This window comes from Tyto alba, unplaced genomic scaffold (assembly GCF_018691265.1).
Source record: "Tyto alba isolate M040663 unplaced genomic scaffold, T.alba_DEE_v4.0 Super-Scaffold_41, whole genome shotgun sequence".
NCBI lineage: Eukaryota > Metazoa > Chordata > Aves > Strigiformes > Tytonidae > Tyto > Tyto alba.
The window spans coordinates 298,592-312,561 of NW_024881317.1; the positions used below are offsets into that span (position 1 = coordinate 298,592).

At 71.2% G+C, this 13,970-nt stretch overlaps 1 protein-coding gene across 1 annotated transcript; it reads right to left on the minus strand.

Moving 5' to 3' along the window:
* Positions 1–292: 292 nt before the first annotated feature.
* Positions 293–11,402, minus strand: STRC (stereocilin). The gene is given in 20 exon segments (XM_042803995.1): positions 293–389; positions 485–738; positions 741–1,005; positions 1,116–1,258; positions 1,326–1,541; positions 2,178–2,801; positions 3,117–3,285; positions 3,420–3,619; positions 3,676–4,206; positions 4,381–4,501; positions 5,401–5,576; positions 5,823–5,955; positions 6,098–6,239; positions 6,370–6,674; positions 6,965–7,137; positions 7,444–7,563; positions 7,685–7,747; positions 8,130–9,396; positions 10,717–10,789; positions 11,263–11,402. Coding segments are annotated over 18 exon segments (3,972 nt in total). The 5' UTR covers positions 8,370–9,396; positions 10,717–10,789; positions 11,263–11,402.
* Positions 11,403–13,970: the final 2,568 nt, after the last annotated feature.

The window sequence follows — 13,970 nt, forward strand, 5'->3', positions numbered from 1 at the left end:
CCCCTGCAGAGGCACCCATCCGGGTCTGGGTTTCCTGTGCCTGCCCTGAGCAGCCCTCCCCAGGATTTCCCTGAGACATTTCTGCCCTGGGGAAAGCACCTGGGGGGCCACTGGGGCTGTCCTGGTCCAGGGGGCTGCAAGGGACTGTGTGTGGGTAGGGAGCTGAGGCTGGGGGGCACCTTGCTGCAGAGTGCCAGCAGCTGCTAGGACAGTCAAACCAGTCAGGGAAAGGTGCTCTGGGGCTGTGCGTCACCGCAGGCAGGCAGGGAGCAGAACTTGTTGCTTGTGCCCGTCACAAGTTTATTACTGGGATGCTCACAGAAAGCAACGGGGCAGGCAGAGAAGGAGAGCCAAGGTGAAGCCAGACTGGGGCCTGGCTCCGCTCCTGCCTGCAGGAGAGAAAGCACCATCAGAGCTGAGCCCTGGCCCTCTGCGGAGGGGCTCCCATCCCCTCTGCTGCCAGGAGCCCACACGGTGCACACACCTGTACACACACGTGTGCACGGCCAGGATGGGTTCCACCTCCATGCCTCGGCACCCGGTGAGGGGGGGACTCCCACCGCACTGGCCTGGCCAGGGATCCCCCCTCCCCTGAATGCGGGGGGACGGTGCCACACGTGCCCTGGCCGAGCGTGCCAGCGGGAGCTGCCGGGAACTCACTGCGAATTTGGGTGGTGGGACAGCAGTGATGGCCCGGGGCATGAGCGCCCAGAGCTGCTCGGGGACCAGTGCAGAGAGGACGATGTCAGGGAGCCCAGCCGGGGCACAGCGCAGGGCCGGGGTGCTGTCCCCGGGCACAGGGACCACCAGAGCAGGCGGCAGTGACCGCAGGGCATGGCCCGGTCCCAGACCTCACCTGCCAGCGTCCCAACCTCCGCGAAGATTTCGGGTCCCCAGGCGGCAGCCGGGCCGAAGGCAGCGCTGGAGGTCAGGCAGGCAGCCAGCTCCTCTGCCTGCTGCTCCGTGCCGCGCAGGCTCAGCCAGCCCGGGAAAGGGGCAGCTTTGCTGTGCGGGGCAGGCAGCGTCGGGCGGCAGAGCGCTGCGGTGCAGCACTGCCGTCCGTGCCAAGGCAGCGGGGTGGTCCCCGAGCGGGGGCTCTGCCCGTGCACACCCACCTGAGCTCCCGGCTGTCCAGGCCCCCCAGCTCGGCCGCCGGCAGCCCGCAGAGCAGATGTCCCAGTGCCACCAGCTCAGGGAGCCCCAGGTCCCGGGCACTCACCCCACGCTGCCGCACGAAGGCAGAGACCACCGCCCGCATCTGGGGGAGCGCCCGTCATGGGGGCCAGCTGCTTCCCACCCACCCGCCCTGGCTCCCAGGGCCTCCCCTGCTCCGGTGACCAGTCGTCCAGCTCCCCCAGGGCAGAGAGGGCCCCCCAGTCGGGGAGCAGCAGCTCCCGCAGCTCTAGCTCACCCAGCTGGGTGGCCAGCCGGCCCAGGCGCAGGGTCTGGGCTGGCTCCAGTGCCCGGGCACTGCCCCACAGCTGCGGCACCAGCAGCACCACCAGCTGCCAGCAGCCCCCAGCCCAGTGCTGCCAGCAGCGCCAGCACAGCCCCCCATAGGCAGCCCCCCAGGGCCAGCACAGCCCCCAACAGGCACCCCGCCCAAGGCCAGCACAGCCCCCCAAGGAACACCTCCCCAGGGCCAGCACAGCCCCCCATAGGCAGCCCCCCAAGGCCAGCACAGCCCCCCAAGGCCAGCACAGCCCCCCAAGGAACACCTCCCCAGGGCCAGCACAGCCCCCCATAGGCAGCCCCCCCAAGGCCAGCACAGCCCCCCAAGGAACAGCTCCCCAGGGCCAGCACAGCCCCCACAGGCAGCCCCCCAACGCCAGCACAGCCCCCCAAGGAACAGCTCCCCAGGACCAGCACAGCCCCCCAAGGCCAGCACAGCCCCCCAAGGAACACCTCCCCAGGGCCAGCACAGCCCCCACAGGCAGCCCCCCAAGGCCAGCACAGCCCCCCAAGGAACAGCTCCCCAGGGCCAGCACAGCCCCCACAGGCAGCCCCCCAAGGCCAGCACAGCCCCCCAATGCCAGCACAGCCCCCCAAGGAACAGCTCCCCAGGACCAGCACAGCCCCCCAAGGCCAGCACAGCCCCCCAAGGAACAGCTCCCCAGGGCCAGCACAGCCCCCACAGGCAGCCCCCCAAGGCCAGCACAGCCCCCCAATGCCAGCACAGCCCCCCAAGGAACAGCTCCCCAGGGCCAGCACAGCCCCCCACAGGCAGCCTCCCAAGGCCACCAAAGCCCCCCCGGGACATTCCCGCCCCCATGCCACCACAGCTCCCCACATCCAGCACCTCCGCCCCAGGACCAGCACAGCTCAGCAGAGCCCCAGCACCCCCCCCAGCACAGCCCCCCGTGCCCCTCCCCAGCCCTGTCCATGCCCCCCCTCACCCGGTGGGCCTGGCCCAGGGCAGCCCGGAGCTGGTCGGGGTGCAGCGCTGGGTCCTGGCTGAGCAGCCCCAGGCAGCCCCCCAGCTGCGGGGGGGCCATGGCGGCCAGCTGGGCCATGCTCCACGCCACAGGGAAGGTGGCACGCACGGCGGCACAGCTGGGCACGGCGGCTGCAGTGCCGGCCTGAGCGGGCTGCCCACAGCCCCACGTCCCCCCACAGCGCCCGCAGTGGGGTGCACGAGGGGGACACACCAGCCGGGGGGGGACAGCATGGGGACACCAGGCAGCGGGGACAGAAAGCGTGTGGGCAGGGCATGGGAGGGCACCGGGGACAAGAGCTGCAGGGCTGGGGTCAGGGCTGGGGAGGGCAGTGCAGGGGCTCACCGTGGTCCCCTGGCCCAGCCCCTGTCACCAGTGGGGCACAGCTCCAGGACGGGGCACTGGTGGGGATGGCACAGCTCCAGGATGGGCACTGGTGGGGATGGCACAGCCACGAGGACAGGGCACTGGTGGGGATGGCACAGCTCAAGGATGGGGCACTGGTGGGGATGGCACAGCTCCAGGACAGGGCACTGGTGGGGATGGCACAGCTCAAGGATGGGGCACTGGTGGGGATGGCACAGCTCCAGGATGGGCACTGGTGGGGATGGCACAGCCACGAGGACAGGGCACTGGTGGGGATGGCACAGCTCCAGGACGGGGCACTGGTGGGGATGGCACAGCCACGAGGACAGGGCACTGGTGGGGATGGCACAGCTCCAGGACGGGGCACTGGTGGGGATGGCACAGCTCCAGGACGGGGCAGAGGGGCCGGGGTGTTGCTGGCCACAGGGCAGTGTGGCGGCAGCGGGACAGGACGCGGTGCTCACCCGGGGATGTTGCGCAGGCTCTCGAGGGGCAGCAGGAAGACCAGGCACCCCAACTGCTGCAGGGTGGGCGGGCGCCAGCCGGGGGGGGGGCTGTGGGAGTGGGCGTCAAGGCAGTGCTGGCAGGACCCTGTGCCCCCCCCTGCCCACCACCTACCCCAGCGCCCGCTCTGACAGCAGCAGCCGCCCCAGCTCGGCGGCTGCCTCTGCAGCCAGGCAAGTATCCTGCAGGTCGCCCAGCCGTGGCAGCAGGCTCTCGGGCCGGACACGAGCTGTGCTTTCCCTGCCCAGGAACCCCACCAGTGGGCCCAGCCGGTCCAGATCCTCCCCAGTCAGCTCTGTCCCTGCCAGGAGCCACTGCAGCAGGCAGAGCAGTGTGAGGGCGGGCGGCTTGCTGGGCTCCCTGCCCTTACCAGGGAGCGCAGGGCCCCACGGGCCAAGACTGCCCGGCGGGTGGCCGGCAGGGCTAGCAGGCTGCGTGGCTGGCGGGTCGTGTGGTCCAGAACCAGCCGCATCATGGCATCAGGCAGCATCTCCACCAGCTTAGCCCTGCGGGAGCCAGAGCACAGCCGGGCACTGCAGGGTGAGGGGCTGCCCTGCCCTGGGATGAACGGAGCACTGGGCCCCATCCTGCCGACCCCCTCTCTCCTCATGGGTGCCCAGGCACCAGGCAGGGGCTGGCACCAGGGCTGCCCCCAGGGACGGCTGGGACCCAGGGCTGGGGGTGCCAGGAGGGCAGCGGTGCCTGCTAAAGGCTCCTGCCACCCAATCCTGCTCCACGCTTGGGGCTCTCTGGCTCCTTGGAGACACAGTGAGGGTGACGGGCCCCAGGAGAGGGGCTGTAGGTCAGCAGGCAGTGCTTTCCCCCCACAGGGAAAGGGGGCAGTGGGAGCAGAAGGGGTGGCCCCATGTCCCCGCATCCCAGGGCCAGCTGCTCCCAACACCTACGGTAACTCCATGAGGAACAGAGGTCCCAGCCGTGCCAGCGCCTCCTCGGAGAGCGCAGGGCGCCTGAGCACCTCCTCCTGCACACAGCGCCTCTGGGGACATCCTGCTACGAGTGCAGGAGAGGGAGGGGTTCCCCGCAAGCCATGGGTGTCGTGGTGCCTCCTCCTTACCAGGCTGGGCAGCAAGGAACGAGGCTCCACACAGAGGGTCCGGAGAGCCCCCAGGAAATCCTCCCAGCCTAGTTCCTGCAGCGCGGCACAGCTCATGCCCACCACCAGCGAGCCCAGGGCACTGCAGGACAGAGGCGTCAGACCCTCTGGGGCTTCACCACCCCCAGCCCCACGGAGACCCACTCCACCCTGCCCAGGATCCTGCCAAGGCTTTCACCCAGCAGTGCGGTGGCTGCGGTTAGTGCCGGCTCCCACCTCCCTCCAGAGGAGCTGGGCCTGTTGGGGGGGCAGTGGTGGGAGGCACGGGGGTGCAGCACCTTCCCCCACAGCTCTGTGCCCGGCCTCTGACCTGCTGCGGGGACCAGGGCAGGTTCGGGTCCCGCGTAGCCCCCCACAGAGCCTGAGCAGTGGGACGCAGGAGCTGGAGGGGCAGCAGGGGCACCAGGCAGTGGGGCCAGCCGTCACGGGGCTGCAGCGCCTGCGGCAGGGATGCCATCTGCGCCACTGAGAGCAGGGGTAGGGCTGGCCCCAGGCACGCACAGCCTTGGACCCGGAGCGGGGCCAGGACGGCTGCCAGCGACGTGGGCCCCAAGCCCGGCAGCAGGGGACACAGCCTGGCTGCTTCCCCCTCCGGCACCGGCAGAGAAACACACTGGCCTTGCTCGGGCAGCCGTGCTGCACCGGGGCTGCACCGGGGCTGCACCTCGCAGCGGGACCCCGTGGCAGCCCAGGCAGATGGGGGGGAGGCCAGAGCCAGGGCTGCATTCAGGCACTGGGACACAGCACCCGCAGCCTGTCCTTTTCCTGCAGAGGCAGCTCAGACACTCACGTTGTGCTTCTGGACAGCCTGTGTGAGCAGGAGGGATGCCTGGGGGCAGGACACGGTGGCGGTGGTCAGCGGGGCCAGCATGGCCCTGGCAGGGGGAGGCTCGGGGGCTGCCTGGCTGCACTGCGCTGGGGTCTCTGGCAGGGGCCTGAGCCTGGGACCCCCAGCCCAGCCAGGCTGGACTCACCTGGACTCACGTCAGCTGCGTCAGCCGCAGATGGGGCAGGAGGGCGTTCAGCTGGGCAGCTGACAGGCGCCCCAGGAAGCCCACTCCCATCTCAGGGAGGATGCCCCTCCACGCTGGCAGCTCCCCGGGGCTCACTGTGGCCAGGCTGGTGGAGCACAGCAAGTCTGCCAGGGAGAGCATGACCTGCCGGCATGGAGCAGGAGAGGCCGTGAGCCCAGGGCAAAAATGGATCTGGTGCTGATGCCCGGCCCAATGTGCTGCCTTACCAGGAGCTGCTGCCCGGGCACCCCTGCTCGTGCCCGCACATGGTGGCCAGGCTCCCCCAGGGAGCAAGGGGGCAGGAGCTGAGCTCCGCAGGGTGCCTGCCCGCGGGGTGCCCATGGGATGGTCTGGCACAGCCCACGCATCCCTCCTGGGGGGCTGGCTCACCCGCCCGTGCTGCCGTAGGGTCCCTGCAGCTCCACATGCCAGCAGGTTCTGCTCCACTGCCGCCCAGGGGTCTCGCAGCCATGCCAGGTCCTGTAGCTCCTCAGGGCTCAGGAAGCAGGCAAGGGACCCCAGCCTGCACAGAAAAAGCCTGTTAGCAGGCATGGGCAGCCCTGACGGCAGCCATCCCAGCCCTGTGCCGCAGCAGGACTGATGCCCTGCCCCAGCCCGGCTCGGGGCACGGCTGTGCCGGCACCAGCAGCCCCCATCACACTCACCTGCGCCCCGGCTTGGGGCCAGCTGCACGGCTGCTGTTTGCCAGGCTGCCGGCTACGTGGCAGCCCTGCACCAGCCCCAGCTGCAACGGCTGCCAGTCGTCCCCCAGCCCCCAGATCCGCACAGGCCAGAGGCGAGACTTGGCTCAGGGATCCTGACCAGAACTGGGGCTCCCAGCCCGGACCGTGGGTTCAGTGCGTGGGGCTGAGGATCCCACCCGGGGTGGGTGGGTGAATGATCGGGGTGAAGGGTTGGGTAGGGTGGGATTCTCAGCTCTGGGGTGCAGGGACCCCCACCCACTGCGGGCAGGGCCAGTGGCACAGGGGTGCCAGCTCACAGGGTGTAGGGCTGGGACCCCCGCCTGCCCGGGGTCCCCGGGGCTTGCGTCCCACCTGCTGCGGCGTGAACTGCAGGAAGCAGTGCAGCGGCAAGTGGGGCAGCAGTGGCAGGATGTCACGGAGGAAACCAAGGGGCCACGTGAGCACGGCCCCGAGGAAGGGGGCCTGCAGCAGGCACCTGGCGAAGGCGGATTTCTGCCCCCGTGTCAGGCGGGAGCTCTGAGTCTGCAGCGCGGCAAGGCTGTGGGAACAGAGCACCAGGGCACAGCTGTGGAGAGACCCCCCCAGGCCTGCACCCACCCCGAAGGGCACCCCAGAGGCCATCACCAAGCACGTGCCCTGCAGAGCCCAGGACATGGGGGCACTCAGACGCCTTCTGCGTGGCTATTGCACGGCCTGCCTGGGCTGGGGCTCTGCAGGGGACGCGGCAGCACGGGGCTGGGCTGGGGTGTCTGCCAGCGATGGCAATGCAGGGCACAGGCTGGAGCTGGCCACCCCACACAGGCAGCCCAGGCACCCAGCGCCGCTTACACGCTCTCGTTGGCCAGGAGGGCCGGCGGGAGCCTCGCGATGTCGGACACGGCCATGAAGGGGATGAACTGCAACAGGCTGACAAACAGCTCGGGGGTGAGACGGGGCAATCTGCGGAGCAGCAGCACAGCCAGCGACTGCAGCGTCTCCTCCCTGGACGTGGGCGACGGCATCTGCAAAGCTGCGTGAGCCCCAGCTGCAGCAGGACACAGCCCCAAGCAGCCAGCACGGGCCCAGCGCCGCCCAGTTGTGCCCTGGGAGAGCATCTCCCATGCACGGGCTCTGCACCCCTGTGCCTGGGCTCTGCAGCCCCTCACACATGGGAGCACTCATCTCCATCCAGCACTGACTCTGCACTTGCTCTGTCCCCGTGTGTGGGCCATACCCCCACATGCTGCACACCCCCCACACACGGGCACTTCCCCCCACCACACAGGCTCTGCAACCCCCGCCACGGGCCCCATCCCAGCCCCTCTCACCCCCTCCCCGCGCAGCCGGTGCCAGGAGCGGTGCAGCAGGGCCAGGAAGCGCCTCACAGCCTCGGGCCCCGCCGCGAGCAGCAGCCCCTGGAAGCTCTCCTCCGGCATCTGCAGATACTCCTGCGGGGAAGCCACAGCTCAGCACAGCGGCGGTGGGAGCCCAGCACTGGGGGCAGGCGGGCACTGTGCTCCGCAGGATCCCGGGTGGGTTTGGGAGCAGCCTGGCTGGGCTGGGCAGTACCTGCACCAGGATCTCCAAGGCGGGAACACCCTCGCTGTCCTGGAGCAGGTCCCAGAACACAGCCTGCAGGAGAGAGCAGGGCTGTGCTCCCCAGCCCAGCCCAGACCTCGCCCCGCAGCTCCTCGCCCAGTGCCCCACAGGTCGTCTGGGGCAGCCTTGCTGCAACAAAGCTGGCCCAGGGGCAAGGAGGGGGTGGCTTTGCCCCAAGCCACAGCCCTGACACCCCAATCCAGGACTGGCTGTTCCCAGCCACCAGTGGCTGAGCAGAGCATGAGCACCAATCCTTTTCTCACCACGGGTGCCACTGGACAGGGGCCCCAGGACTAGAGCCCACGCCCTCGCCGGACCCTGCAGCCGGTGGGAGGGCTCCCTGGGTCTGGCACCCCAACCACTGCCCTGCACCCAGGGAGGCCCTCGCTCACCGCCCCAGCACTGTCCAACTCACGCTAAAGCAGCTCAGCAGCTCCCTCTTGGCTGAAGCCCTGTGCTCCCACCCCAGGTACCGGCCCACGGCTCGCAGGATGCCTGCAGACCCATTTGCCCCGAGCAAGCCCCAGAAGGAGGTGTTGTCCAGGAGGATGGAGAGGAGGATGGCCTCGCTCAGCTGCTCCCTGGCTGCCTGCCCAGCCTCCTCCCATCCAGAGAGGGCCAGGCTGCAGTCAAGCAGGCGCAGGAGGTAGCTCATGTGGGGGGGCCCAGCCTGGACCCTCCTCCTGGCACTGTGGGAGCTGTGAGACCAGCCCCAGCAGGTAGGCAGCTGTGTCCGGGCAGAGTTCTGCAGCATCCAGCCTGGGGAGCAAGGGCAGGAGCTCCGGGGGCTGCTGCAGCAGGCAGCGTCCCCCGGGCAGGGCACCCTAGCAGCGCACCCCGGCCACAGGCTGGGAATCCCCTGGCAGCTGCAGGAGGCTGGCATTGGTGCACACCAACTCCTGGAAGCAGCCAGGACACACAGTCCTGCACAGCTCCAAGAGCCTGGTTCTCCCCTCTGCCCACAGGCTCCGGCCCCTGAAGGAGCAGGGGTCTGTGCCCCGGGGATCTGAGGTGCTGGGTGTCTGTGGCTGGGGCTGAGGACCATCACACAGCTGGGAGAGCCAGGCCCAGGGGTCAGTGGGCAGAAACTTGTGGCTCCTGCTGCTGCAGAGCCGGGCTCCCCGGAGGGTGCAGCTTCCCAAGAAGCAGCTCCAGGCGTCGTCCCATCGCACGCCCAGTGGGCAGGCACTGCGGCGGGGGGGGCCGGGCCCCCACCGGGCCCGGGGCCACGTCGGCACAGAGCTGCTCCAGCAGGACCCGCTGCGGCCCGGGGGTCTCTCTCAAGGAGGTGTTGCTGCAGACAGGGCTGTTGAACTGGGCAGGGTAGTGCTCCCAGCAGGCGTGGGTCCACGCTGAGCCCACCTCGCCCGCAGGGAAGTACTAGGCTGAGTTGAAGCAGGCAGCCCCCAGGTCCCCCGGGAGCTGGCCGGAGCCCCGGGAGCTGTTGAAGAGGTTGCAGTAGAGGTAGACCGTGAAGTTGGAGACGCCCGGCAGCCCGGGGACGCTGCCGTTGCAGGCAGCCTCCAGGACTGGGGGCTAGGAGCGAGGGCTGCCCTGGGGGCACAGCGGCTGCTGCCCGGGGGACAGGCTGGAGGCAGCCGGGGAGCGGCGGCAGAGCGGGGAGCACCCCGGCCGCAAAACCCAGGCCCCGGGCGTCCCAGCTGAGGTTGTGGTGGAAGCCCCTGGAGAGCAGAGACCAGATCAGCAGCTGCGCTGGCCGGGACAGCCCCCGCACCCTCCCCAGCACAGTTACGGGCTGCAGCCCTGCCTGCCCCGGAGACACCCCTTGCCTGTGGCCCAGGTGCCCACGCCGCTCGTCCCATTCCACTCCGTGACCAGTGCGCCCGGTACGGCTCACTGCCCGTCCCGTCGGGGCACCCACCGCGGTTCACGGCCCGGCCCATCCCGGCCCGCCCCCGTGCCCCTCCCGGCCCGGCCCGTAGCGACCCGCGGGGCGGGCACCGGGCTCCCCGGGGGCGGCGCGGCCGTGGCGGCGGCCCGACTCACCGGAGCAGCGGCTGCGGCAGAGTCCGGGCGGGCGGGCGCGGCTGTCAGGCGGCGGGGCACCGGGCACCGGGCACCGGGAGCGGGGTCCGGCGGCGCTGCCCACCCGCGCAGCGCCCGTCGTTGCCGGTGCGCAGGGCGCCCAGCGCCCGCGCCGCCGCCCGCAGCACCGCGTCCCGCAGCCCCGGCGCGCTGCTCCGGAGGGGCCGGCACAGCCCGGGGCCCGCGCCCCGCTCCTCCGCCCCGGGCCGGCCCCGCAGCCCGCGGAGGAGGCCGAGGAGCGTGGCCCGGCGCCGGCTGCCCCGGGGAGATGGAGCCCGGGAGGCCGGGGAGCTCCTCCGCGCCCCGCGGGGTCGAGGCGGCCCTGCTCGCCGGCGGGGCCCCCGCCGCCTCCAGCCGCTCCAGCGGGCTCTGCCCAGGGGCCGGTGTCCCCCCGCGCCGCCGGGCTCCGTCCTGCGGGACAGCCGGGCCGGCGCCGCTCGGTCGCGGGCCGGGCCGGGCCGGGAGGACGGGCACGACGTGTCGGGGCGCGGTGCCGCGCCCTCCCGAGACAGCTCCTGCGGGGCAGGGCCCGGTGGCCGCCACGCCGCACGGCACGGTCCCCGCCAGCCCCCTCGGGGGTCCCTGCAGCCCTGTGGGACCGGCCTCGCGTCCCGCGGGGGCCCTGCGAGCATCGTCCTCCCGCACGGCTCCACAGGCAGCCCCTGAACCCCGGGACCCCTCCGGCTCTCTGCAGAGCTCCACAGCATGTCACCACCCTCAACCACCACCCATATTTCCAGAGCTGGTGGGACATCCCCCCTTCCCCCGTGGCTGGACCACTGCAGGGGACCAGCCTAGCCCCCAACCCTCAGGTGCGCAGCGCAGCCCACGCAGCGGGAGCGGGATCTTTGCCACGCTCCCACGCAGTGGGGCAGGGGCCGAGAGAGCGGGACAGACCCCCGAGCATGGTTCCACCGCAGCGGGGTCTGCGGTCCCCGAGGGTCGTGCTCACTCACCGGAGCTGGGGTCCCGCAGCAGCATCAGGAGCAGCATCACAACGCCGGGAAGGGAAGCAGCCATCGCGGCGTCCTGCGGGCAGTGGGAGCGAGTGAGAGACGGACGAGGCCCCACATGGTGTGTGCTGCCCACGCAGCCTGACTCCAGCCCCCCGCCGCTCTCACACCCTCTGCGGCTCCCAAAACCTTCCTACGACAGAGGCAGCCCCAAAGACCTCCTGTCCCACGGACCACCGAGACGGAGCTGTGCCACAGCGCCTGATGCCTGCCCAGCCCCAGCCCCAGCCCCAGCCCCATCCCCAGCCCCAGCCCCAGCCCCAGCCCCAGCCCCAGTCCCAGCCCCAGCCCCAGTCCCAGCCCCAGTCCCAGTCCCAGCCCCAGCCCCAGTCCCAGCCCCAGTCCCAGTCCCAGCCCCAGCCCCAGCCCCAGCCCCAGCCCCAGCCCCAGCCCCGGCCCCAGCCCCAGCCCCAGTCCCAGCCCCAGCCCCAGCCCCAGTCCCAGCCCCAGCCCCAGCCCCAGCCCCAGCCCCATTCCCTGCCCGCTCACGCCGCTCCTGCCGTCGGGGCTGACAGCGCCTGGCGCGCCGGGGCTCTCCCGCAGGCCTCGGCTCGGGGCTGTAACCCGAGGCCGCCGCCTCCCCCGCCGCCTGCCCCGCCGCCGCCGCCGCCGCCGGTGCCGAGCTCTTGCATTATTGATGGCGGGAATGCGGCAGCCGTGCTGCGGGGCTCTGCCCGGCCCGAGGGGCACAGCCCGCCCGGACGCGCCGGCTGCGGGAGCAGCTCCCGCGCTGGGGCTCCCCGGTTCCCGCGGGGCTGACCGGAGCGGGACGCCCCCCCCCGGCCCCCGGTGGGCGGTGGGCGGCGCCCCCTGGCGGCCCCGGGGCGCGTCGGCGCGGAGCAACCGGGCAAGGGGCGAGCGGCTCGCGATGCCCGTTTAACCGCGGGCGGCAGGCGGGGGGCAGGCGGGGGGCAGGCGGGGGACAGGCGGGGGACAGGCGGGGGGCAGGCGGGGGACAGGCGGGGGACAAGCGGGCGGCAGGCGGGGGGCAGGCGGGGGGCAGGCGGGGGACAGGCGGGGGACAGGCGGGGGACAGGCGGGGGGCAGGCGGGGGCAGGCGGGGGGCAGGCGGGGGACAAGCGGGCGGCAGGCGGGGGACAGGCGGGGGGCAGGCGGGGGGCAGGCGGGGGACAGGCGGGGGGCAGGCGGGCGGCAGGCGGGGGGCAGGCGGGGGGCAGGCGGGGGACAGGCGAGGGGCAGGCGGGCGGCAGGCGGGGGGCAGGCGGCTCCCGGAGGGTCGCACAGTTCTTCCCAGGCGGTTGTCCCGGTGCCGGTCCCGCGGCGCTCCGCCAGCCTGTGCCGCCGCTGCTCTAGCAGCTGCCGGTAGCGGGAGGGAGAGTCCCGGTGCTGGGCCGCCTATCCAGCCTAACAGCTCTGCTTCGTTTCTGAAGCGGGGGAGGGGGAGAGCATCACCAGACATGTCTGACGCAAGGCTGGGCTCTTTCCCCCGCTCCTGGGGTCGTCACACGGGGAGAAGCCCCCCGGTTCCTGCTCATCCTGCCCAGACCCAGCATGCCCACACTCACCCACCTTGCAAGGGGGAAGAAGGCAGCACGGGTGGTTATGACAGAGCAGTTCTCCCTCCGTGGCCTGTGCTGGTTTGTTACCTGCGTGAGCTGCTCTTCCATCTCTTTCCCTTTCTGTAACCGACGGGGTCACGCTGCAGATCCTTTCCCACCCACTGCCGGTGCCCCGTCAGCTCCAGTGTCACTACTGTGCCTCGCTGCAGTGCCACATAGGTGGCACGGCTGTCCCCTTGTTTCCTGTCCTTTGTTCCTAGATCACTCTTTGTGTTTCTCAGGACACCACGAGCTCATCAAATATTTCCGACTTAATTCTTCTTTACCTCCTTGAACTTTTGCTAGCCTGGTCTGGGATCCTTTACTAGCAATTTCTGTAAGACCAAAAAAAACCCAGGTGATTATTTTGGTTTTGTAATAGGGAAGATAATTTTTTGTCAGCCCTGCAGTTTAAAGTACCACCTATAGAGTCTTTCTCCCTTCCTGGAGATGTTTGGGGAACTGTAATTCCTCCTGTGCTTTTGGAGAAAGCATGTGGCAGTATGGATTCGGAACTGCTGTGTGGTGAGCATCCGCGCAGGCGAGACTGTTAACTGTGTGCAGATTTATGTGGCTCTTGCCTTGCGTTCCTCGTACGGGAGCAGCACAGGACCGCGGCGCTACCGAGGCACGGCGGCAGTGATGTGAAGCAGGATGTACCTGCTCAGAGCTGGCCGGTGACACCGAGCGCTCCGGCGGGCACCTGCACCGCAGAGCCGAGCAGCAAACGTGGCAAATGCAGATCGAGGAGATGGCGTGGGAAAGGCCCGACCCCGGGTTTGGGTAGCGGCACCCAAGTGCCGGGGAACCCCGGCCTCCTCCACCACGCGGGAGCGGGTCCTGCGGGTCGGTGCGTGGGCGTGCGGGCGGAGCTGCGGCACGGACCACGGACCACGGACCACGGACCACGGACCGGCCGGTGCTCGGCGGACACAGGCCCACGTGGTGCTTTGGGCGGCGGCAGCGCCCGCAACCCACGGGGCCGCTCCCCTTACGGACTACCGGGGCGCTCCGCGGGCCGCGGCTGGGATTTTGATGGGCACATCGCGATTAAACGAATGAAACCTGCGGGACTGGCAACGGCTCCAGCCCCCGGGGCTCTGCGCCCGCAGCCCGGGCAGCCCCCCGCTCGGCGGGGCTCCCTCGGGGCTGGCCGCGGCGTCGGGGGGCGCCGGGAGGGAGCCCGGGGCTGCGGCGGGGCGCGGGGGGCGCCGAGCCCTGAGCGCGGCCCGGCCCGGTGCAGGCGGGTCCCCCGGTGCTCAGCGCAGCGCCCGGCGGAGCCCGATCCCGCCGGCACCGGGCACTGGCACCGCTCCCCCCCTCCCGCCGGCACCGACACAAGCACCGGCACCGACACAGACACAGACACAGGCACAGGCACAGGCACCGGCACCGGCACCGCCCCTCCCGCCCCCCGCCGGCACCGATCACCTCCCCCACGCCGCCCCCCCCCCCCCCACCGCCCCCCCCCCCCCCGCCCGGCACCGAGACCCGGCGGCCCGGGAGCGGAGAGGCGGGGTCGCCGCCGCTGGCTCCGCCTCCCCGTGTCAGCAGCCCATTGGCCGAGGTCGGCGTGACGTGCGTCGCGGCGCCCAATGCAGAGCTGCCACACGGCAGATCCGTCTGGGGAGGCGGGAC